The sequence below is a fragment of the Camellia sinensis genome, chromosome 4 (assembly GCF_055761805.1).
Source record: "Camellia sinensis isolate YWXY chromosome 4, ASM5576180v1, whole genome shotgun sequence".
Taxonomy (NCBI): Eukaryota; Viridiplantae; Streptophyta; class Magnoliopsida; order Ericales; family Theaceae; genus Camellia; species Camellia sinensis.
This window is the reverse complement of record NC_138964.1, coordinates 166,974,221-166,998,341: the sequence shown is the minus strand read 5'-3', so window position 1 is coordinate 166,998,341 and position 24,121 is coordinate 166,974,221. Positions and strand designations below refer to the sequence as shown.

Genomic DNA, 24,121 nt, shown 5'->3' with positions numbered 1-24,121 from the left:
AGTTCAGTTTAACGGTAATCAATGTTTAACGGTAAGCAGTGGTGAGGGTTATTACAGAAGATGCCGAGGTGCGCCTGGCCAAACAAAATGTCCTTCTAGATTTAGATTGATCTCTTTTGTCCCTTTTTTTTTTTTTTTTTGAATGTAACCGGGCTTGGCCCCACTTTTGTAACCCAACTTGCTTTATCAATGAAAATTCTACTTTTCGCCAGTAATGTACAAGTTTTCTTCGATTTCAAATTTAGACGCTCGGCTACAAAGTTTGCGTGCGAGCAAAATCAGCTCGGCCCTTACATGAATTGGGCAAAACGCCAACTTATTCGTTGGGCGAGCAAAATCAGCTCGGCCAGTTGGAAGATTGGCAAAATGCCAACATTTCACGCGGTGAGCAAAGTCAGCTTGTTTCATTTGGGCGAGCAAAATCAGCTCGGCCATTACAAGTTGGTTGGAATGCCAACTTTTTACACGGACGAGCAAAGTCAGCTCGGCCCTGAAAGAAAATGGACAAAGTGCTAACATTTTATTTGGGCGAACAAAATCAGCTTGGCCCTTACAAGTTTATCAGAACGCCAACTTTTTACACGGGTGAGCAAAGTCAGCTCGGCCCTTAAGGAAGTTGGACAAAGCGCCAACATTTCGTTTGGGCAAGCAAAATCAGCTCGGCCCTTATAGGTTGGTCAGAGCGCCAACTTTTTACACGGGCGAGCAAAGTCAGCTCGGCCCTTAAGGAAGTTGGACAAGCGCCAGCATTTCGTTTGGGCGAGCAAAATCAGCTCGGCCCTTATAGGTTGGTAGGAGCGCCAACATTTTACACGGGCGAGCAAAGTCAGCTCGGCCCTTAAGGAAGTTAGACAAGCGCCAACATTTCATTATAGATGAGCAAAAATCAGCTCGGCCTTCATGCAATTTGGACAAAATACCAACTGTTTGTATGGCCTGTCTCTACACCGGCGAGAAAAAGTCAGTTCGGCTCAGTGTAAGTTGGCTCAGTGTAAGTTGGTCTTCTTGCCCCTGGCGTCTTTAGTGGCCTAATATCCCTGTGATGTCATTATGCAGAAACTCATAATATAAAAAAGTGGGGTTATTTCTCATTACATGCCAGCGATTTACATCAAATGGCAAAAGGCTAAAGATTCAAAAGGCTAAGTAACAAAAACGATTACATTTCAAAAGTAAAAAATCCTAAGATTAGCTGCATTCCATGGTCTGGGGATAGCTTTTCCATCTAAGTCTTCCAAATGGTATGCCCCTTTGCCTGCCAGGCCAGTCACCTTATATAGCCCCTCCCAATTTGCACCAAGTTTCCCTTCGCCAGGGACTACCGTGTTGCCCATCACCTTTCTTAAGACCCAGTCCCCAACCTTGAACAGCCTCGGATGCACGACCTTGTTGTATTTCTTGGAGAGCTCTTGCTGATAGGCTGCTATGTGGATCAGAGCCCGTTCCCTTCTTTCTTCGGCTAGGTCAAGTTCCAATGCCACTGCTTCATTGTTCAAGTCTGGCTCAAAACTTTCAGATCGGATGGTAGGCATACCAATTTCCAGTGGGATGACGGCCTCCATGCCATAGGCTAAGGCGAACAGTGTTTCCCCGGTAGAGCGTTTGGGCGTGGTGCGGTATGCCCAGAGCATGTTGGGGAGTTCTTCAGTCCACTTCCCTTTGGCTTTTTCTAGCCGTTTCTTCAGTCCGTCCAGGATGGTCTTGTTTGAGGCTTCTGCTTGACCATTTGATTGAGGGTAGGCCGGTGTGGAGTCGTAGAGCTCAATCTTTAACTCCTCGCAAAATTCGCGAAAAAGTTTACCATCAAATTGGGTGCCATTATCTGAGATGAGGGCCCTTGGTATACCGAAGCGAGTGACGACATTTTGCCAAACGAACTTCTTCACGTCTTTTTCCTTTATGGTCGCCAATGGCTCGGCCTCAACCTACTTGGTGAAGTAGTCGGTGGTAGTGATGAAGAACTTGCGGTTGCCCGGGGCTGCTAGGAGTGGTCCTACAATATCCAAACCCCAAAGCGCGAACGGCCAAGGACTTGTAAAGGGGAGCAGTTCTCTGGCCGGTTGGTGGATTTGGTGAGAAAATTTTTGGCATTTTTCACACCTGTGAACGTATTTCTGTGCGTTCGCCTGCATGCATGGCCATCAGTAACCTTGGGAAATCGCTTGGTAAGCCAGAGACCTGCCCCCAGTATGACTTCCGCAGATGCCTTCATGGATCTCGTAGAGGAAAGCTTCAACCTTGTCGGGGTGGACGCACTTCAGATACGGCCCGGTAAAAGACTTCTTATACAAGGCTCCGGATAGAGAGAGCCAAAACCACTCTGATTTGGCCCGAATTTTGTTGGGCGTCTTCTTCTCTTCTGGCAAAATTCTATCTTTTAGGAAGGCGATGATGGGGTCCATCCAGGATGGTCCTAAGTCGGTGCAGAGTACCTCGAACACTTCTGGTTCCTCTATGCTTGGCCGAGGTAGGAATTCTATCATCAAAGGATTGGGGAAAGCTGTTTGCGTGGATGCAAGGCCGGCCAACTCGTCAGCTGTGTTATTTTCTTCACGGTTGATTTGTTCCACTCTTATTGGGGCAAACTTCTTTATTTCTGCATGCACCAGCGCCTGATACTTGGCCATTATTTCATCCCTGGCTTCATACTCCCCAGAGACCTGATTGACCACCAACTTGGAGTCCCTGAATACCATAAGAGCCAATGCTTTCATTCTTAATGCACTCCTCAGTCCAGCAAGGAGGGCCTTGTATTCCGCCTCATTGTTGGATGTCGGGAAGCCGAGCATAATTGCCTGCTCAATAATCACCTCGTCCGGGGAAGTTAGCACGACACCTAGCCCGGCGCCATGTCTGTTGAAGGCCCCATTGACGAAGAGCTTCCACATCTCGCCAATGAACAACTTTCAGCAATTGGATGGGTTTTGGGAGCTCCTCAACTCCAAGGTTCCGGTCGGTTCATTCTGGTCTTTCTCCATGCCTCGGTTAGGCTTGTCTTTCGATGAGTTATCCGGTTTTTCCAGTTCGGCTGCCATTTGTCTTTCTTCCATTTGTCCTTCTTCCATTTGTGACCCAACACTTGTCTCTATTGCATGTACCATGGGCCATGCCAAATCTGCACTAGCCAAATCAACCGGGCAAGCCGGATGCATTCCAGGGGCAAACTCCGCCACAAAGTCTGCAAGAGCCTGAGCCTTGATCACTGTACGCGGTTGGAACTTGATGTCGTACTGCCCTAATTCTACAACCCATTTCAAAATTCTCCCTGTAAAGTCTGCCTTTTCAAAGAGCACCTTGAGTGGAAACTCGGTCAACACCACTGTCGTGTGGGCATGAAAATAGTGTGCCAGTTTTCTGGAAGCCATCATCAGGGCTAGGGCTAATTTCTCTAGTGGCAGATATCTCGATTCAGCAGGGAGCAAGGTCTTGCTTACGTAAAAGATGGGAAGGTGCTGGGTGCCTTCAGCATGGACGAAAACCGCGCTCACCACATGTTGAGAGACCGCTAAGTAGAGATACAATTCTTCGCCCGACTGCGGTGTAACCAGGATAGGGGCAGAGGACAGGTACACTTTAGATCTGCCAGCGCACGGTCACATTCGTCATCCCAGAAAAACTTGGTCTTCAAAGTTTTGAAGAAGGGCTTGCAACGATCTAAGGACCGGCTTATAAATCTATTCAGCGTGGCTGCCATCCCGGCGAGATGTTGCACGTCCTTCGTGGAGTTTGGTCGCTCCAGCTCTTGTATTGCCTTGATTTGGGATGGGTTGACTTCAATCCCTCAGTTCGTGACTAGAAAACCCATAAACTTTCCAGTGCCGACTTTGAAGGCGCACTTGGAGGCATTCAAATGAAGCTTGTGATGTTTTAGTGTAGCGAACATCTCTGTTAGGTCGGCAAGGTGTTGAGACTTTTCCTTGCTCTTTACCACCATATCATCTACGTAAGCCTCCATAGTGCGTCCCAGAAGGGGAGCGAACATCTTGGTTACCATCCTTTGAAAAGTTGCCTCAGCGTTTCAGTCTGAACGGCATGACTTTGTAACAATACAGGCCCCTCGGTGTGGTGAATGAAGTGATCTCTCGGTCTGGTTCATACATGGCTATCTGGTGGTAGCCGCAGTATGCATCCAGGAAGCTGAACCTCTGATGGCCAGCGGTCAAGTCCACCAGCTGGTCGATCCGTGGGAGGGGGAAGCTATCCTTTGGGCACGCACGGTTGACTGTTTTATAATTAACACACACCCGCCACTTGCCGTTCTTTTTTGGAACCACCACCGTGTTGGATATCCATCGGGGGTACTGCACTTTTTCTATTGCCCCTGCTTCCAACAAGTTCTTGACTTCTTCTGCCACCACCTCGGCGTGGTGCAAGGTCGAGCGGCGCGTCCTCTGGATGACCGGCCGTGCATTAGGGAAAACATTCAATTGATGGCAAATGAAGCTAGGGTTGACGCCAGGCATATCATAAGGCATCCACGCGAAGGCTTCCATATTGGAAATCAAAAAGTCAACGTACTCATGTCGCTCGACGATAGACAGGGATGAGCCCAAAAGAAAGAACTTATTGGGGTCATTCTTGTCTATGCGCACCTTCACCAAATCTTCAATTGATTTCTCTTCGGCCTTTCTCCTCACGTCTTCCAAGACCTCCTTTCCCTCCAGTCCCTCTATCATTTGAATGAACCCTCTCGGCTGCCGTTCACCGCAACGAAACACTGTTTCGCCATCACTTGGTCTCCCCGAACCTCTTCTATTTGACCAGTTGGCGCCGGGAAGCGTAGAACCTGATGGTAGGTTGATGCTACAGCTTGCATGGCGTGCAACCAGCCCCTGCCTAAGATTAAGTTGTAGGTGGATAGGACCTTGAGCACCCAGAATTCTACTTGCTTTATGATCGAACCCGCCTTGACCGGCAAAATGATCTTTCCCACCGGCCACGCTGGCTGAGAGTTAAAGCCAACCAAAGGAGACGTCGCAGGGGCCAAGGCCTTGTCCTCCAACTTCATTTGCTTGAACGCGTCGTAATACATGATTTCGACCGACCTCCCCTGGTCAATCAAGATCCTTTTGATGTCAAAGTCCTTGACGTGAAGAGTCACTACTAGGGCGTCATTGTGGGGCATCTGAATTCTCTCCAAGTCTTTACTGGAAAATGTGAGGATATTCTTCTCTTCGGACTTTCCTTTCTTCACAGCGGACTGAACGGAGAGCACTTCCCTCATGTGCTCGGCTTTCTTAATCATTCCTCTCAACTCGCAGACCCTTGCCGGTTCAATGATGCCATGGATGACATTGATTACGCCTTGGGGCGCTGCCTCCAGGGCGGCCAGGCCGTTTGGCTCGGTTTGCTCCGGCGGGGCGGCTTTCATACCCTCATCTATGTACTGGTCCAAATGTCCCGCTGCTACCAACTCCTCCAAATATTGTTTGAGCGGCAAATATTGTTTGAGCGGCAAGCAATCCTTCGTTCGGTGCCCCCATTCCTTATAGAAGGTGCAGCGATACCTTGAGTTGAAGCCTCTTTGTGCATTCCCCAACTTTGCTGGTTAGTGGACGAAGGGCTTACCTCGAATTTCACTCAGGATGTGGTAAATAGGGATCTTAAGGACTGTGGTGATACCAGTTCGCGCCTTCAACATCCTCTTGGCGTCTTCCTCTTCATCACGAGGAGCGTTAGCTCGGTCGTTTCTGCGGCCTTGGTTTCTATCATCGTAGTTTGAGTTACGATGTTGATTTTTTGACCGGTCATTTGGGCGGTTATCCTCCTGTCCGACTGAGTGAACCTTCCCCACCACTCTTTTATTCGCCGCCACCGGATTAACCTTCTCGGTCGTGGAGGCGGCATCATCCTCCACACGGATGTGTTTATTGATCCGTTGCATCAAGGATTCCATGGTTGTGGGCTGGTGCATTGTAAACGAATCTTGCAGCCTATGACCGACTGGGAGACCTCGCTTGTATTGAGTAATCGCCAGATTGGTAGGGCAGCCAAGGATCTCATTGCAAGTTTCCCAGTACTTTGCATTATACGCCTTCAACGAACCTCCAGACTCCATCTTGACGCCCAGGAGATGGTTGACCTCCTTTGGTGTTCGAGCGTTGGTTTCGAATCTGGTGACGAAGGCCTCCGCTAATTGCTGCCACCCCTCGATACTCCCCTCCGGAAGCCTTTCGAACCATTTTAGGCCTAGTTCTCCCAAGCTTACCGGGAATATGGGGCACATCAAGGCGTCATTGCGCCGGTGTCCAGCCATTACTTGCCGGTAATGACTCAAGTGCATATACGGATCCGTCTTGCCGTCGTACAAGGTGAACTTAGGCTGGTGGAATCCGGCAGGGAGTGGTGTACTCTCGATTTCTGGAGACAGCGGCGTAGCTGTAAGTCTCACCAGCTCTTTGTCCACAAGCGCTGGGGCCACCATTCTGGGCGCTGGCATTGCCACTTCCTCACTACACTGGATTTGGGAACTTAGCCTCTGCAACGCCGGCAATCTCTGAGTCTCTTTACGGCATGCCCTCTCCTCCAACATATCCCTCAAGTCTCTGGAACGGGTGGAAAAAGAGTATCGCGACGTCATCGATGGGCGCGAGGAACAGTAGGTGCTGTCGCGAGTGAGAGATTTGCCCTCCTGTGGGTTGGAGTCGCCAACCCCATAGCTTCTGGTGATAGAGAGAGAATGTGTCCTTCCTCGGCGGCGACTGCCAGAACGAGGAGACAGGGTGCGCTCACTGAGGTTGTCCTCTCCAGCAACACTTTTTCCTTTGATCTGGCGCTTCAGCACCTCCATTTCAGCCGCCATCTTGCGAATAAAGGCGTCCTGATCTTTGACTTTGTGCTCCAGGCGCTGTGCATGCGAATCCCCCCGCTGACGACGGCCCTCTGGACTCTTCGAGCGATCAGTATTCCTTCCGCGTTTGTCTCACGCACCTCTCGAAGAGGTCTCTAGGCCCGCCATGGATGGAATGTTTGGGGGGCCTTCTCTTCGACGAACAGATTCTGGTGTGACACCATTGACGACGAATAGTGGAGTTTCGCCGTTGCTAGCCATGGAAACGGTCGAAAAAGCTTGAAGAGCAAGGTTTGTGTATCAAACTCTTCCCACAGATGGCGCCAATTGTACAGGGGTGAAATATCCTTTGCTTTCCGTACTCCTTGAACTCAAGCTTCACGTAACGACGTTTGACCTAGAAACAGAGAAACGGTGAGCTGCCCGGCGGTGTGTTGCCGGATAGACCTTTCGACGATCAAGTCGAATCACTTGAGGAGGAAGAATACTGTTTTAGAGAGAGAGAGTCGTTCAGATGGCATACCTCCAACGTTCCCCTTCCTTCCTTTTTCTAGGCTGGCCATGCAGCCTCAGGGATTATGCGCGCACTACCTCTGCTGTCCTTCCCTGGATAGGTGGCAGTGCTCGTCTTTCACCACCATACGCGTGTAAAGGCCAAAACCTTCAAACAATATATGCAGAACTGCCAAGCGGTATTGACGCGTGCTTGGAGCGGGCTTCCCTTCCACCACATCATTGGTCCAGGTGGCACACTCAACCGGGATATCATGACCGACCTATCCTTTGAAGAAACACAACTACGATCAATACGACCGAGCTGTAAGAAGTCGGTTCTTCCGGATTGACTGGCCATGAGGCAAACCGGCCTTCGCCCCGGTCTAAATTCATTCCGGGCTATGCTTGGCGCGGTTCCGATCAGGAACACGAATGCCTAGCCGAACGCCTAGCCGAATCACAACTTGGTCGGGAACACGCATGACCCCATGCTCCGGTCGACTAATCTAGCTCGGCCCGGCGCGACGGCCCGTGGAGCCGCTCCAACCGAACAAACAATGTGACTTGGCCACCCGCTATAACCCGCGTTACCGTAGCTCGGCCGTACTTGTCCGGCGCAAATCTCCCTCTCATTAGTTATGATACATTGTGATGCTGGTTATACCATTATTTTGATTATGATCGGAGAGTAATTAATTATATTTCATATGATGTTTGGTTATAATTCATTTTTTTTTTAGTTATAACTCTCATAGTATTTAATTATACTATTTGTGATAATCAAACTCGCAAATAATATAACTTACATATGGTACACCCTTTAAAGGTGTGTACCATAACATTTCCCTACAAACCACAGCTTCCAAATTGCCTTTATTCTGAATTAATTAAGTACACTCTTGCGTATAATTAATAATTAATTGCTCAGGTTAGTTATATGTTCGTGGCTTAGTTCTTTGCGTTTTGTGACTGTTTTGTATCTAAACTTATATCCTTTTTATTAATATATAATCTGTTTTACTAGTTCTAAAAAATAAAAAAAAAAATAAGAAAAAGACAACGGTTAAGGTGAGATGGACGGCAACAATATGTTGAACACATCTTGATCTTGTAAGTATTAAATTATTAAAAAAGAAAACAGACTCCAAGCCAATCAAGAAAATGGCCAACGATAAACCACGCGACACAACACAACCAATTCAATAAAAAATCATTTCCTTTTGTTTTATGTCCAAGATCATGTTCAAATTTCAAATTTTAATTTCAATTTCAATTTCAATTTCTTTCTAACTCTTAATTAGAAATGAATAAATGGTTTTAGGAGAGTTCATACCCAATGAAAAAGTGAGACTCACAATTTTCTGTTGACACATAAAAAAAGAAAAAAATTAGAATATATATTGTTTAGTAATTTGTGAATAAAATAGTCACTTGGTGTTCTCAAAGGGTATCAAATAATTTTATCTTAACTAATTTGTGCTCTGTTTTAATTGTCACTTTTCATTAATAAAAATCTTTATCATTATTATTATAATTCAATTCAACATCTTAACTAACTTTTGTTGTGTTAATTGTCACTTTTTATTAATAACAAATCATTATCATTGTCATTTTTTTCAACCTTATCCTTCATATTTTAGATTTCTCTTTTTACTTACACTCACACCTAAAGAAATAGTAAAATTGCTTTCATTGAGGTATACCATAAAAATAAAAAATAATTAGATAGCTTCTTTCTCCTGAGTAACTCAGAACTTCTGAGTCAGAAAGACTTGGTGAAGATCAAATCCTTATGAGAAAAATTCCATTTTATCATTCAAACTATCACTTAAAAATTAATTCGACATCTGTTCTTTTAATAATATCAATTTTATACTTAAACTATTCATTCTTAGATCAATTTTATCCCAACTGTTAGTTATATATGGCCCCGAAAGTTCAATTGAAATTTCATTTTATTTTCCAAATTATGCTCAAAATATCAATTAGACCCCTAAATATATATAAAAATAAATAAATTTAAATATCTAATAGTAATATTCATCTAAAAGAGTGAGAAAAATAAATTTTAAATAATCAAATTGCAAAAAGTATTTAAAAATATACCCCACTTTTAGCAGTCTACTAGTCTTCCAACATCTCTACTTTGATTATAACGAGTACAATAGCAAGCTGATTGATTGAAATAGGTTATGGAATATGAGGTCCCGGACTTTATTCATTATATAATATGAATTAACCACAGAATACACATTTTGGATCTGAAAATGAGTACAAGAATAATAACTTATGATAGCTAGTCTCTAAGTTAAACAGGAATAGCAGGTCGGAGAGTGATTAATGCTTTCTTAATTCGGTCCACTGCAGCCTTTAGGCTGGAAAGAGATGATGCATACGAGATGCGAATGCAGCTGTCATCCCCAAATGCATCTCCTGGGACAAGAGCCACCTGAGAATCATAACCTTAAAGTCATTAATAATAATAATAAGAATAATCATGTGAAGTAAAAGCAAGAAATGAACTTCACTGCTTTCGACCATGTTTTTATACCCAGATAACAAATTAATGAGCAGACTCGAAAATAGAGTTTATAGCACTGTCCAGCGCTTGGGTCTAATTCATCTACTTGTGAGTTCTTCCTGACCTAGTTACTACATTCCCTTAGATGTTATTTCTACTTTCTTTTTGTATGAGAGGGTTCAAGAAAAAGAGTTAGAAAATTCGAAAATCGAATTCTCTAGAATATGATGAGAGGCTTAGATTCTTCAATAATCTCAACTTAGGAACACAACAACAAAGGAGATGATGGAGATAAGAGATTGGGTGAAGAAGAAGGCAAAATGGCTAGAGAATAGAATAATGGCAAGGCTCTCCCATGGATCTCCCACTTTCGCTCTCAAGGTTGATAGTGGAGAAGAGAAATTAGTTCTTTTCCAAGAGTTCAAAAATCTCCAAAATACATCCCTTGTAAAGCTATGTGTGGGTGCTATTTATAGGCACCTCATGATGTAGGATGGAGCCCATGTGCAAGGCACATAGGGGATATTCTCTCTAACCACCTTGTCCGAGGAGGTGACCTCTTCGAGGAGGTGACTTCTCCGAGGATGAGAAAACCCCGAAGAGGAGATCAATCCCTCGGCGAACCCTTCTTCTTAGCCACACCTAACCAATGATCCCCAATCATCCCAAAGGGTCAGGGGTAGTCCCAGAGGACGTCCTGCCGCAAAATATTGCCGAGTCTCATGGACCCCCCGGGGTCGTGCCACCTCGACCCGGGTATAGGCTAGTTTAACCGAAGAGTGAATTTGTCTCCACTCACCGTCCTCGGGATCGGGTCCTTTGTTCGAACTCCATTACGCCCATGGTTCTGGTGCGTAGATCCCGGAAAGCTCCGAGCCCGCAAGTGTTCTGGGACTCATTAACGGAGCGACTTCTAGATTGCGTCTGAATCCGTTCGAAGCCAAGTATTTCGGACCTCTAGGTTCGTGGATCCGAACCCTTTCGAGTCCGAGTGCCTCGGATCTCTAGGCTTGCCTAATACCCTTTCGAGTCCAGGCCTGAGTAAGTCTCTAGGTTCGTGGATCCGAACCCTTTCGAGGCTTAGAGCGATTCAATCCGTTTGATGGCGATAAATCTGGGCCCACCGATTCTTGGACTTGCGATAAATTCGGGCCCACTAATCTTGGGCTATTGGGCCTAAATAATTTAGTAGGCTCAAATTAGCCCCTCTTACATTTGCCCCTTGCGTGTATGAGAAATTTTAAATTTCTCAGACATGCATACTGTCATTTCTTCGACCCTGTTTCGCATCACGTTCCCAAAAAAAAAAAAAAAAAAAAAACATTTTGACACGACAGAGCCTATGGATAAAGTTGATGACGCACTTCAATTTACAGAAAAAATTGACAAGCAAAAATTTTAATTTTAATTTTTTTTTTAACCTCACACGTGTCTTTTGCACAATTATACCTCTTTCTTTCTATTTAAGGAAATGGCAAAACCCTAATCAATACCCCTCTCCTTTCTTTTTGCCTACAGCCGCCGAGAGCATTAATTTTTTGACAAGAAAAAGAAAACCTCATTCTCAGCCGTCTCTCTCTCTCTAAAACAGAGACCAACCCAGGCTTCTCCTTTTCTTTTAGAAGGCTCTGTTTGTTCAACACCAGAAGCCACTGCCGTGTTCTCCTTTTATAAACTAGGGGCTGTTGCAATACCAAAGGCCAACGTCATACCAGAGCTTCTTCAATTTTTTTTTTTTTTTTTTTTTGCAACCCGTTGAATACCACTGCAGCTGGCCTCCTCCTTTAACATTCTTTAATCAGAGCAACAACTCAGTGCTCTTCTTTAACTTTTGTAATCACCAAAGATCGCGCAAACCATCGTGATCCGCCGCAGCTCCGTCGCAACACCAGCCTGCCTATCGTCGTGCTGCACCCCGTCGACCTACTGGAGAGCTAACCATGGCTCAGCCCTGCGCTTTGTTCCGGCACCTGTGACCTCACTGCTGCTTCTATCCGTGACTGACCAGAGTTGGCCACGCCGCCCACTCAGCGCGGTGTTGGCCTGCCCAGCATCCTTCTAGCCCACTGTTCACACACGCTGCTCACGCCGTCATCGATCTACTATGAAACCCATTTTTGGTGGGCCTTGGTCTTCCTCTCAACTATTTTTATTCCTTTCACTGTATTAGATTTGTTGGTCTTTGGACTTCAAGATCTAGTTGAATCTTTGCTCAAAGCCCTCTTCCTTTTTCTTCTTATATTTTTGGATCTGTGGGTATTCCTTCTTATTGTTTTGATGGACTTTTGTGCTCAAAATAAATATGTACTGATACATTTTCTAATTTGGGAATTCTGGTGATAATTTATTTCAGTCTTGAGGCTTGCAAACAATCTTGAACTAGTGAAGACAATACCCACCGCTGGCCTCTCTCTGCTGGTTTGCTTCTGGCTTCGACGGTCCAACGCTGACCACACATATCGCCCCACTCAACGTGACGTGTGTGGTTGTCGACTCTTCTGTGGCACCATCGCTGCTTCCGGCTTCAGCTTATCCGACGTCGACCACGCACGTTCGCCCTCTCAACGCAACGTGTGTGGTCTTGCCTAACCTAGCCCCACATCGCTGCTTTTGGCTTCAGCTTATCCGGCGTCAACCACGCACGTTCGCCCTCTCAACGCAACGTGTGTGGTCCTGCCAAGCCTAGCCCAGTCTTGTTGATTACAGTCTGTAAAGCCTCTCTGATTTCAGCTTAAATTTCCAGTATCGGCTTCGGACTTCACCTCTCTAACTGCCCAAATTTGTAAGTATGAAATTCGACTCCCTCTTCCGAATATAAATATATTTAAATATATATAAATATATTTTTGTGGCAATGTAGAGGGCTCAAGCAATCTGATGAAAATAAAAATAAAATAAATAAATAAAAACTGAATCTGAATATGGACTCAATTTTTGTGGCAATCCCAATGATATTTTTTTTTAGCTCAAACACCGTGATTTTGGCCATATGGAAACATGCACTAGTACTTGAAACCTTATTGAGGTGCTTGGCTTGAACATAATTTGTTGAACTTTATCACCGAGGAAAGGCCGAATATAACTTGTTGACTAGTATTTGAGCTCCATTTTTGACATGGAGAGAGAAAACCCTGGACTTATGAATATGGACTTTGGAAAGGACATTCTTGTAATTTGCATAATGATCCATTGAATCTTGCTACTGATAAGCAATGTAATATACTTCGGATCTCGGGCCTGAAATTTACTATTGAACTTCACTCTGTCCAAATTTTGAGCCCCGTATAAATTGGACCTTTAATATGGAACATAGTGACTTTAAGAAATTGACCCAATTGAACTTCATCATGAAGCGACCTATGATATTGCACCTCTTATTGATCATAGAAGACGAAAATCTATATGTTGATGATGCACCCATTGGTATTAAAATTTGTTGAGCTTGAAGAATATCCGAGAAAATGAATTGTTGATGACGTCCGAAGTTGAATTTGTTGATAAACCCATCATGTTGCATGTAACAATATTCTGTATTTTAATACGGTCAACTGTTTAATATTTATACTGGTTATTTCAGCCATATGTCTTCTCAAAAGAAACCCGTAGCTCCGGGGTCATCAGAACCGGCTCTCATGAAAGAGAGGGATGTACCTCCGGCATCTGAGTGGAGGAAATCTCCTTATTTTGGTCGGAAGGACCCCTTCTGGCGGGCGGCTACCTCCACCACTTCTCTTCTATCTCCGAAGGGGGCTCCATTATGTCTCACTGAGGACACTGACTCTGGACACGAGGCCCTCATTTCTCCTTCCTCGGTGCTACGCTTTCGGATTGAGCGGGGGGACTTTCCATACTGTTATCCTCAGTTCAAGGCCTTCTCAAACCCTCCTTTTGGTTGGCAGGAGTGGGTCGATGATGTTCTCTCGGACAAGAGCTTCAGTCAGCGGCTTCAAGAGGCCCGCCTATTGATCCCAGTGAAAATATCTCGATCCCTATCCATCCGTCGCAACAATGCTAGCTTGGAAGCCATGGCTCTTCGGTGGAGCACCGAGACACACACCTTTATACTTGGCCAGCACGAGATGGGGCCCACCCTTGAGGATGTGTTCATGTTGCTGCGTCTGGAAGTGACCGGCCCTGATGCCTTCGACCCTGAGCAGACACCCCCCGAAGATGATTCTTTGATCCAATCTCTGAAGCTAAATCTTCAAACTTGTGGTCGGTGGAGTTCCGTTTTTGATGGTTCAGCGAGGAGGACTAGTCGAGTAAGGACGGACCGTGCCTCCTATACTGCATGGATCCGCCACTTCTTCAAAGATCTTCAGCCCTTGGCCAGAGATGCTGACCCTAACTCTCGGGAGTAGGAGGTTGGTCCGATGTATGACTCCAGGCTCTATTTCTTGGGATTTCTGGCTTGCTTCCTTTCATTCTTCATTCTTCCGAGCACGCCTCCAGATTCCCTCAATCCTTTCGTCTTCCCCTTGGCAGTCAGGCTCTTCAGAGGAGATCGGATCCCTTTGGCTCCCCTATTTCTTGGGAATCTCTATTATCGGTTGGATCTACTACATCGAGATATGGTTCGCTCTGTGGGTCGATATGAGCCTGTCTCCTTTATTCACAGCCAGTTCCTGCTTTGTTTCTTCTTCGAGAGGTTCCCAAAATTTGCCCCTGCTCCGACTGTATTCGAGGCGGAGGTTCTTCGGGAGATAGTGGATAAAGATGGCATCCCCGTGCTTGATACTGATGGGTCTCGGACATTTGGGAAAGCGAAGTCTTGCCAGCCGTTGATTACACGTTGGTCACGTACCATTTCCACCTTATCCTTGAATACTCTAGTGGATGATCCCCGACGCTTTGTGGCACGGCCGTATGTATGCCCGCCTGTGGATGTGGCCACACCGCTTATCTATCATGGTTCCTCCCGCTCGGTGTCCTTTCCTTTGCCGAAGAACATCCCTGCACCGTTTGTTGATATGCTGATTATGATCCGTCCGAGTTCATTACCGGTATGGCATGAGGAAGGTGTTGATAATGCCTTTTATAGGCCTGACCACGTAGCATGTCAATTCGGGTTTGATCAATGTGCCCCGGGGCCAGCACCTCATTTATTATCATTTTCAGCGAGCTACGGGCGCTTCAGTCGCAGGCTTGTACACACTGTGCTTCCCATATCCGGCTCTTTGACGATGCCAGGCTTGAGTCGAGTAGGGGGTTTCACCTCCTCTTTCAGGCGGTATTGGCAGAAGAATATCGATGCGTTTATTGCATTTGTCCAGAGCAGACCGACCGTATGTTTGCCTCCGCCGATTTATAAGAAGGATTCTTCTCTTCGGCTACCTGAGAGCCGAAAATCTGACCACATGTACGAGAGTTTCTTCACCTCATCTGCTCCAACTGACCCTTCTGCTCGGGCATCTGCTTCTAGCTTGGCAATTACTTCTCCGGAGCCAGTCCCTTTGAATAAGGCCTCTGGTCCTCGGACGACCCGCCTTAAGAAGATGGCTCACAAGAGGACTTCTAATGCCAGTCCTTCCGCTCCTCGCCTTTCCAAAAGGCTTCATGAGGTACCCGAAATTTTTGATTTGAAGCTACTTTCCTTTTTGCGACTATACCTTCTAAAATGAAAACTTTTATTTGTCCATGTTGTGTAGGATCTTGCGGTTGTTGACGTTCTCAGTACCGTGGCTCCTGGCCATGCTGCCTCCCCTAGGCCGGACTCAGACTTGGACGACACCCTCCCTTTGTCTGCAAGACTTGTGAAGATGCGCACCTCTCGTATAGCAGTTATAGATGATGACGATGATGAGGTTGAGTCCTCCGACCATTTTTGTGACCTTATTCCACGCATGCGTCGTCACCGCCCTACCGTAGCTGAGGAGGAGCGCTATCTTGGTGACGAGGTTATTGGGGCTCACCGTTCTGATGTTGAGATTACTGGAGGGACTGATGCCACAGAAATTGATGCCATAGGCCATGCTTCTAGAAGCAATGTAGAGACGAGGTGCGCCTCTGGGAATGGTGTGGGGGTGAATGTGCTAGAAATCTCTGAGACTCGCTCTGGCACTTATGGTGATTCTCATCCTCCGGCCCTCCTTCCTTCTTCAGGGATGACTGCTACTGTTCAGGCTTCGTCAGACATTGAGATCGATCAGGTGCTCTCTATACGGCCAAGTGACCTTGCTGATGCTAGGAGTCCTTCAGTTGCTCCGGCTTTGCATATTGATTCTCCCTCTGGTAATCTTTCTTTCTGAAGTTTGTCATTTACTTCTATCTGTGAGAAATATTTACTCAAATGGCTTTCCTGTTCCCTACCTCTAATAAGGCTTCCTTATCTTTTCTTCAGTGTTAGCTGCTACCGGGGTCCTACCTTCACCTGCCTCAGACTCTGCTCCAGTGTTAGCTGCTACCGGGGTCCCGTCTTCACTTGCTCCGGACTCTACTCCGACTCTCTTTGTAACTCCTCACGGTTCTCCTTCTCAAGGGGGAACACCTGCCTTTGAGACGACTGCCAGAGGTTCTTCATCGCCAGTGCCTTCGAATATTTTGGATTTGAATCTCAGTGATTTTCACATTGATAGTGATGCTTTTGGTCTTTCCCCTTATCGTTCGGCATTCTCAGGCTCGGGACCTCTGCCGGGAGTTACCCCTCCGGGTGGTTCATCTAACCCGATAGACATTGGGGAGATTCCTGAGACTAGCAGCTTTCCGGCCCCAATTCCTCCTTCAGCTTCTGGCAAAGTATCATTTCTCCATTATTGGGTAGCTCCTGAGTTTGCTTCAGTTCTACAGCTTGTGCATTCAAGTTACCCGGAGACCTTTGCTTCATTTGCTTGCCAGTGTCCACTCATTCAGACTGCTCTTCTTGAGTCTTTTGCCACTATCTTATATAGCTTGGACAGGCAACAGTTGTGTGACCTTAATGGGAAAGTAGTCGAGACGGCGTATCAGGGGATCTCTGACATGGAGCGTCACCAAGTGGACTTATCATGGCTTCGGAAGCGCCTGGATGGATCATCAACATAATCTTCCACCTCATGATGGATCATGTCATGAAAGATTGCAGTCATAGCCCTTTGGTAAGTTGCACCGGCATTCTTGAGTCCGAAAGGCATGACTGTATAGAAGAAGTTTCCGAGAGGTGTTCTAAAAGCAGTCTTTTCTGCGTCCTCTTCAGCCATCTTAATCTGATTGTATCCACTGAATCCATCCATGAATGAGAACATCTGGTGTCCCGAGGTAGTATCCACGAGGGTGTCGATGTGAGGAAGAGGGAATTCATCATTCGGGCAAGATTTGTTCAAATCTCGAAAGTCTACACATACTCTGATTTGGCCATTCTTCTTCTTTACTGGCACGATGTTTGCTAACCACGTGGGGTACTGTATTGGCCGGATGAAACCAGCCTGTTGAAGTTTTTCAATCTCCTCCTTAATCTTCTCTTCGAGATCTGGATGATATTTTCGAGCAGCTTGCTTAATTGGCTTGGAGTTTGGGAATACATCAAGATAGTGGGAGACTAGGTCAGGATCTAGTCCGGGCATTTCCTTATATGACCAAGCAAACACATCTGAGTATCGGCTTATCAACTTTAACAACTGTTCCCGCTTCTCTGGGCTAAGGCTCGAACTTACGAATACCGGCCTCGGTGCATCTTGTCCATCACTCAGATCTATTTCAATAAGTTGTTCGGGCTGAGGCTTCGGCCCATCTTGCATACATTCTGGAGCCACTTCAGGCTTTATTACTATATCATTGTCAGGAGGCTTTTCTTTTGACTCGGAGTCGGTGACTGAAGAAACCGACTCCCCGCACCTTCATAAATAGTACACCATCTTGCCTCCTTCTCGAACTTTCATCACCTTCCGAGGAATAGGCGGACTTTCTGTTCTAGACATTGCCCGCTTACTTGACTCTGCCATCGGCTCCTTGTCATCTTTGATATCCTCCCAACGAGGAATTTTGACCCCTCAAGGCTTAGAGGTGGTGGGAACTTCTTCGACAGCCAGTTCGGTGAAGTAGATGGCATCAGAATAATGAGCTTCATGGATCTCGAAAGGCCTTTCTGTAGCCTGAATTGTCACCGTCTTCTTTCCCCATTTAGCCTTAACACACTGATGATAACTCGATGGTACAGCCCCATATCTATGCATCCAGGTCCTCCCTAGAATGATGTGATAACTTGCCTCAGAATCGATAATATGGAACTTGGTGGCCGAGCGAATCTCTCCAACAGCTAAATCAACTGTTACGCATCCGATAGTAACTCTCCTTTCTCCACCGAAGCCAGTGATGACTATCGGCTGTTTCACAATGCGTTCTTCAGAGATTCCGGCTTTTTCTAGAGTAGCGCGAGTCATAATATTGATAGAGGCTCCACTATCTAGAAAGGCCCTTTTGAACTCAACCCCGTTAATAAAAACAGTCACATAAAACGGGCGATTGTGAGAAAAAGGATACTTTCGATCAGCCTCGGAGAAAGTAATGGCACTAGATTGCTCTTTTGCCTTCCTCGGGATAGACCCCTCAGTCGACATGCATTCCTCATGGTGTGCCTCGGCTATATTAATGATAGACTTGGTGATTTCCGTTCTTGCCTCCCTGGAAAGTCCAAGCTGGTCAAAGAACTGCTTGAACTTTACACAGTCTTGCAGGGTTTTGGCATAGTGATCCGGATCTTTTTCCACTCTTGGAGGCTCGTAGTTAACCATCTCCTCGGTCTCCTCAAAATAAAATGCCACATAAACATGGTGTCCTCCTCTTCCATAGTATTCTTCTCCTCCTTCTGGATCAAAGGGATCTTCGCCATGAGTCATAAATGTTCTGCCCTCTGGATCGAGAGCACTTCCATAGTAAACTTGCTCACCCTCTGGCTCGAGGATGTCGTCCAGATAACAGTCATCGTCATCGAGATTAGCGATAGCCTCGATCATTGGGCCTTCATAAGCTATCATAGCGACATTCTTGCCCTTGTCTCGGTGTTGAGGATATGGTTGTTCTCGGATGTCTTGAGTCCCTCGCTTTTTGAACCTCAATTCGTCTGCCTCGACTTTATCTCTGAAGATTTTCCTGAGAGTCCAACACTTCTCTGTCGGATGTTTCAATGTACGATGGTAGACACAAAATTCAGGGCTCTCACGATCCTTTTTTGATGGCATTTCTTCAACATAAGGCAATTTTAGCTCTCCGTCAGCCACCCATTCCTTATCTAGAGCTTTCACTTCCTCGATTCCACATGGATAAGAAACATTCCCCTTTTCACCATTATATTGCTTTCTTTTCTGGCCTCTATGACCTCCTCCTTGTGAATTTCGGGTATCCGGGGCAGAGGCAGCAGCAACGATAGGTCCACGAGATGACTTGAAACTAGTCTTGTAACTGGCTTTAAATCCAGACTCCTGAGCCTGAGGAATGCTAATGTTCCGAGCTGCTTCTATTAATGCCGAGAAGGTGGGTAGCTTGTGGTTAACTAGAAACATTTTGTACCTGCTCAATGCCCCTTCTAGACAAATTTGAACCAGATAACTCTCCTCAACTGCTTCATGACAATCCACGGCCTTGTCCTGAAACCTTTTGACGTAGTCAAGGATGTCTTCACTTTCTTGTTGCTTCTCTTTACACAATGTAAGTGTGATCACCTTCTCCGCCACTTGAAAGAACTTGGAGTGGAATTCGTTAACCATTTCCTCCCAACTTCGGACAGAGTTTGGGGCCAAATTAACATACCAACTATATGCTCGGTCGGTGAGGGACTTAGAGAATTCTCTCAGTCGGAGGACGTGGTTTGAACCATGAATACCTAGAGTCTCGATGAATCGCACAACATGTTCTCGGGCATTTCCTTGTTTGCCGTCGAACTTGATGAACTTCGGCACTGTATACCCCTCAGGGTATGGATAACTCAGCATCTCAATGGGGTAAGGCGGCTTGACGTCTGGATCAGGCAAAGAGGGTAAGGTCCTCTTGCCCCGTTCGAGATCAAACATGGCCTGCACATCGGCGAGAGTGAGAAACTGTTGAGGGAGAGAGTTTGATGGTGGTATTCCCGGGACTTGGCTTATGTACCCGAAGACTGAGCTAGGGGCGTCTTGGCCATTCTGGTGCTGCGCATTCATCATTGGTGAGGACATTTGACGATACTGGCCATCAGCGCCTATAGACAAGCCAGTTGGTGATGGGATATTGAATTGAGGCCCATAGAGTCCACCGCACGGCGCCGCTATACCGGGTTGTGCTTGCAGATTTGTTGTCGGCACCAAAGGAGGCCCGCTTGGTGCTTGGGTAACATTCACTGGTGGCGTAACAAGATTATGTACGGGCATAGCTCCCTTTTGCGTCATCATGCTCCTTATGTTTTCCTGGACACCAGCAGTCGTTGGAGTGCCATTCATTACACCAGAAACTCCTCTAGTCACCATTGGATCTTGGCTCGGCACGCCATGGAGCCCGGGCATGGGCAAACTGCTGCCGCCTACTGTGGTTTGAGCATGTGTTACTGTGGCTGTGTTGCCATGAGCCATAGGTTGATTGGGGCCTGCTTCTCCTTGGATTTGATTTTGCGCTCCGGCGGGAATAACTCCACCACCCGTTTGATTTCCGTTTGGCGCCGGTGCAAAATTAGAACTCATCACTAACATGGTGTGAGTGAGATTCTGAAGAGTGGTAAGAATCTCTTGCTGAGTATTTTGAAGTCCTTGAATGGCTTCAAGCAAAAGTGGTTGATCTGGAGCCATGGTTCTGTCATCACCACCATTAGAGGATCCTTGTTGGTGAACTTCATCTTCTCCCGCCATCCTTGTTGGAGTTGTGTGGATTCCAGATCTCGTTGAGACCATTAACCAATCCGCCTCCCCAGCGGAGTCGCCAAAATGTAGGAGAGGGTTCAAGAAAAAGAGTTGGAAAATTCGAAGATCGAATTCTCTAGAATATGATGAGAGGCTTAGATTCTTCAATAATCTCAACTTAGGAACACAACAACAAAGGAGATGATGGAGATAAGAGATTGGGTGAAGAAGAAGGCAAAATGGCTAGAGAATAGAATAATGGCAAGGCTCTCCCATGGATCTCCCACTTTCGCTCTCAAGGTTGATAGTGGAGAAGGGAAATTAGTTCTTTCCCAAGAGTTCAAAAATTTCCAAAATACATCCCTTGTAAAGCTATGGGTGGGTGCTATTTATAGGCACCTCATGATGTAGGATGGAGCCCATGTGCAAGGCACATGGGGGATATTCTCTCTAACCACCTTGTCCGAGGAGGTGACCTCTCCGAGGAGGTGACTTCTCCGAGGATGAGAAAACCCCGAAGAGGAGATCAATCTCTCGGCGAACCCTTCTTCTTAGCCACACCTAACCAATGATCCCCAATCATCCCAAAGGATCAGGGGTAGTCCTAGAGGACGTCCTGCCGCAAAATATTGCCGAGTCTCATGGACCCCCCGGGGTCATGCCACCTCGACCCGGGTATAGGCTAGTTTAACCGAAGAGTGAATTTGTCTCCACTCACCGTCCTCGGGATCGGGTCCTTTGTTCGAACTCCATTACGCCCATGGTTCTGGTGCGTAGATCCCGGAAAGCTCCGAGTCCGCAAGTGTTCTGGGACTCATTAACGGAGCGACTTCTAGATTGCGTCTGAATCCGTTCGAAGCCAAGTATTTCGGACCTCTAGGTTCGTGGATCCGAACCCTTTCGAGTCCGAGTGCCTCGGATCTCTAGGCTTGCCTAATACCCTTTCGAGTCCGGACCTGAGTAAGTCTCTAGGTTCGTGGATCCGAACCCTTTCGAGGCTTAGAGCGATTCAATCCGTTTGATGGCGATAAATCTGGGCCCACCGATTCTTGGACTTGCGATAAATTCGGGCCCACTAATCTTGGGCTATTGGGCCTAAATAATTTAGTGGGCTCAAATTAGCCCCTCTTACACTTTTCATTTGATTATGACACGGCAACCCTTGAAAGATTACCTGAGCCTTGTTCAGCAAATAGCGGCATAGAGATTCTGAATCTTTGATCATACCAAAACCTTCAGCCTCTGCTCCGTAGTAGGAGCTGAAATCAAGGAAGAGATAGAAAGCTCCCTGCAAATGAGAAGTATAATAACACTCAAAATCAATATTGTAATAGCATGGGGACAGATTAATAAAAAAATAAAAAAAGGAAAGAGAAGAAAAAGAACAGGACAAAAGAAGCTAGCACATGGTTTTAAACACCAAATATGTATGCATAATAAATAAAGTCCATACCTGGGGTATTGATATTTTAACACCTTCCAATTCTCCAAAACTCTTAACTAAATAATCTCGCCGCTCCTGAAATGCTTTAACCATAGTAGAAACTGATTCCCCACCAGCATAGCCCAGTCCCAAAGCAGCAACACCTGCTTTTTGGGATATGCTACTGGCACCTGAAGTGAACTGGAATGATACATGCACAAATTAGATTGAGCTTGTTGATAATAAGGCGAGGACATGCTTCCATGAATGTATAAAAAAATTAAAATTGCCATGTTAAAATAACCAATCGCAATGGGGCGCTAATAATCAACACTGCAGTCTGCAATAGATTTCAAGCAGTTTTTACTGAACATATACTGTTACCAACTTATTAGCAAATCATTGTCGAATATCGCGATATATCACATATTGATATATTGCATCATTTTTTTTTAACATTTTTTAAAAAATCAATAAATATTACAATATATCGTGACAAAATATATCCCATATAAATAGATGTATCATATAAATTACCATGACTTTTAAACTTCTATATTTCAATAGCAAAGCAATGCATTTGCAAACCATTAGTAGAGAGTGAAATAACAGTGACCATTATATTTAAAGTCTTGAATGGCCTAAGCTGGTGGAAATCAAAGCCCTGGTGTTTTGGCCTTATAAAAGGAAGCTTTGACTTTAATTTAAAGGTCCTTAAAAGAAAAGTTCTTGGGTCCTTAGAAGCCCTGGGTCCAAACATTAACTGTTTCATATATTAGGTTTACAAAGTACAAATATTACATAACTAACTGTGTGAATAATTGTAAAATCATCAAACAACATGCATAAGATGCACGTCGAAGCCATTTTGATCCATGATTACCTAGGGCCAAAGTAATGACTGCATCAGATAAAATTGTGCCGAATCGCGTAGTCAGCATTCTTAAGACATGTTGCCATTTCAACTATCCAATTGCTTCAAATCTCAACATTCATCAGTGAGAAAGAACAAGAGGAGAATTATTTTATCTTCCATATCTTTAGAAGGTCAGAACCTCCACAACAAAGCATGAGAAAACAATCCAATGTATCATCAAAAGCTTAAGCATATTCAAGAAAATTGATTCTCAATGAACTAGATGTTAAGTTGTTAACAGACATATTGGTGGAGGTTACAGAATACAACTAGGTAAGAGTTTACAAATAAAAATGATGGGTGTGGAGAGGCAAAGAAATGGCATACCTGACTCTGAATCTTTCCACATGCCGCAACATAGTGTTTCGGACCAGCTAGGTATCCAAGTCTCCAACCAGTCATTGCAAAGGTCTACAAATATCCACATTTTCTGAGATTCATCACTTGAGGTTTATGACCATATCAAAATGATCTACAATGGAGACATGTCATGAAAACAGAAAAGAAGCTTAAAAGAAACAGAGTTGGAGCACCTTAGAAAACCCATTGACAGTCAAAGTCCTCTCCCACATGCCTGGCAAAGATGCAAAGCTTGTATGAGTCGCTGGTGCATAAATAATGTGTTCATATATTTCATCAGACAGCACCTGAAAGGAACAGCCAAAGATAGTCCCAAACTCAAATGTTAACTAAGTTGAAAATTCTACTAGTACAGGCACCAAAAGTTACATGACAAGTGATATTACAAGAAGCCGAGGATGCTTTGCCACAATTTGAGCAATTTCTTCAAGCAGTTTCCTCGGGTAAACAGATCCGGTTGGGTTACATGGAGAACAAAGAATCAACAGTCTTGACTTGTCAGTCAGTTTGGATTCAAGAAGCTTTGGATCGAAGAGAAAATTTTTGGAGATGTGAGTTGGAAGAAATACAGGTGTTGCATCAGCCAACCTTGCCATTTCTGGGTAACTCACATAAAATGGAGCTGGAATTATAACCTGAAGAATAAATACTATGCCAATAAGTGTCCATCAAAAGCAAAGGTCAAACATTTGACTCTTAACAATCAAAAAATCAGCACCCCTCATCTAGGTAACCAACAGATTATACGATTGTGCCCACATTGTGTCAACCTTCATTATATAAACATTTGAAAGGGGCAATAAAACATCAGAACAAAACATGCCTATTATGTAGTTTT

General features: G+C 45.4%; 3 protein-coding genes across 3 annotated transcripts in view; all 3 read right to left on the bottom strand.

The window, feature by feature from the left end:
- Positions 1-2,141: 2,141 nt before the first annotated feature.
- Positions 2,142-2,888, bottom strand: LOC145824202 (uncharacterized). Its single transcript, XM_082923821.1, has one exon. It carries the CDS (start codon positions 2,886-2,888, stop codon positions 2,142-2,144), a length of 747 nt encoding a protein of 248 aa, XP_082779947.1.
- A 1,784-nt stretch (positions 2,889-4,672) lies between these two features.
- Positions 4,673-6,802, bottom strand: LOC145824201 (uncharacterized). Its single transcript, XM_082923820.1, has 2 exons — positions 5,569-6,802; positions 4,673-5,403 (listed from the first exon to the last, which is right to left on the bottom strand). Exons 1-2 carry the CDS (start codon positions 6,800-6,802, stop codon positions 4,673-4,675), a joined length of 1,965 nt encoding a protein of 654 aa, XP_082779946.1.
- A 2,659-nt stretch (positions 6,803-9,461) lies between these two features.
- The window catches only part of LOC114322130 (bifunctional aspartate aminotransferase and glutamate/aspartate-prephenate aminotransferase), a 40,167-nt gene continuing 25,507 nt past the window's right edge, over positions 9,462-24,121 (bottom strand). Inside the window, exons 5-10 of the mRNA XM_082866825.1 lie at positions 23,670-23,918; positions 23,457-23,570; positions 23,251-23,334; positions 22,038-22,208; positions 21,759-21,872; positions 9,462-9,734 (exon numbers count right to left, since the gene is read on the bottom strand). Coding sequence (XP_082722951.1) covers positions 9,594-9,734; positions 21,759-21,872; positions 22,038-22,208; positions 23,251-23,334; positions 23,457-23,570; positions 23,670-23,918 — 873 coding nt within the window. The 3' untranslated portion in view covers positions 9,462-9,593. The remainder of the gene's footprint in view (positions 9,735-21,758; positions 21,873-22,037; positions 22,209-23,250; positions 23,335-23,456; positions 23,571-23,669; positions 23,919-24,121) is intronic.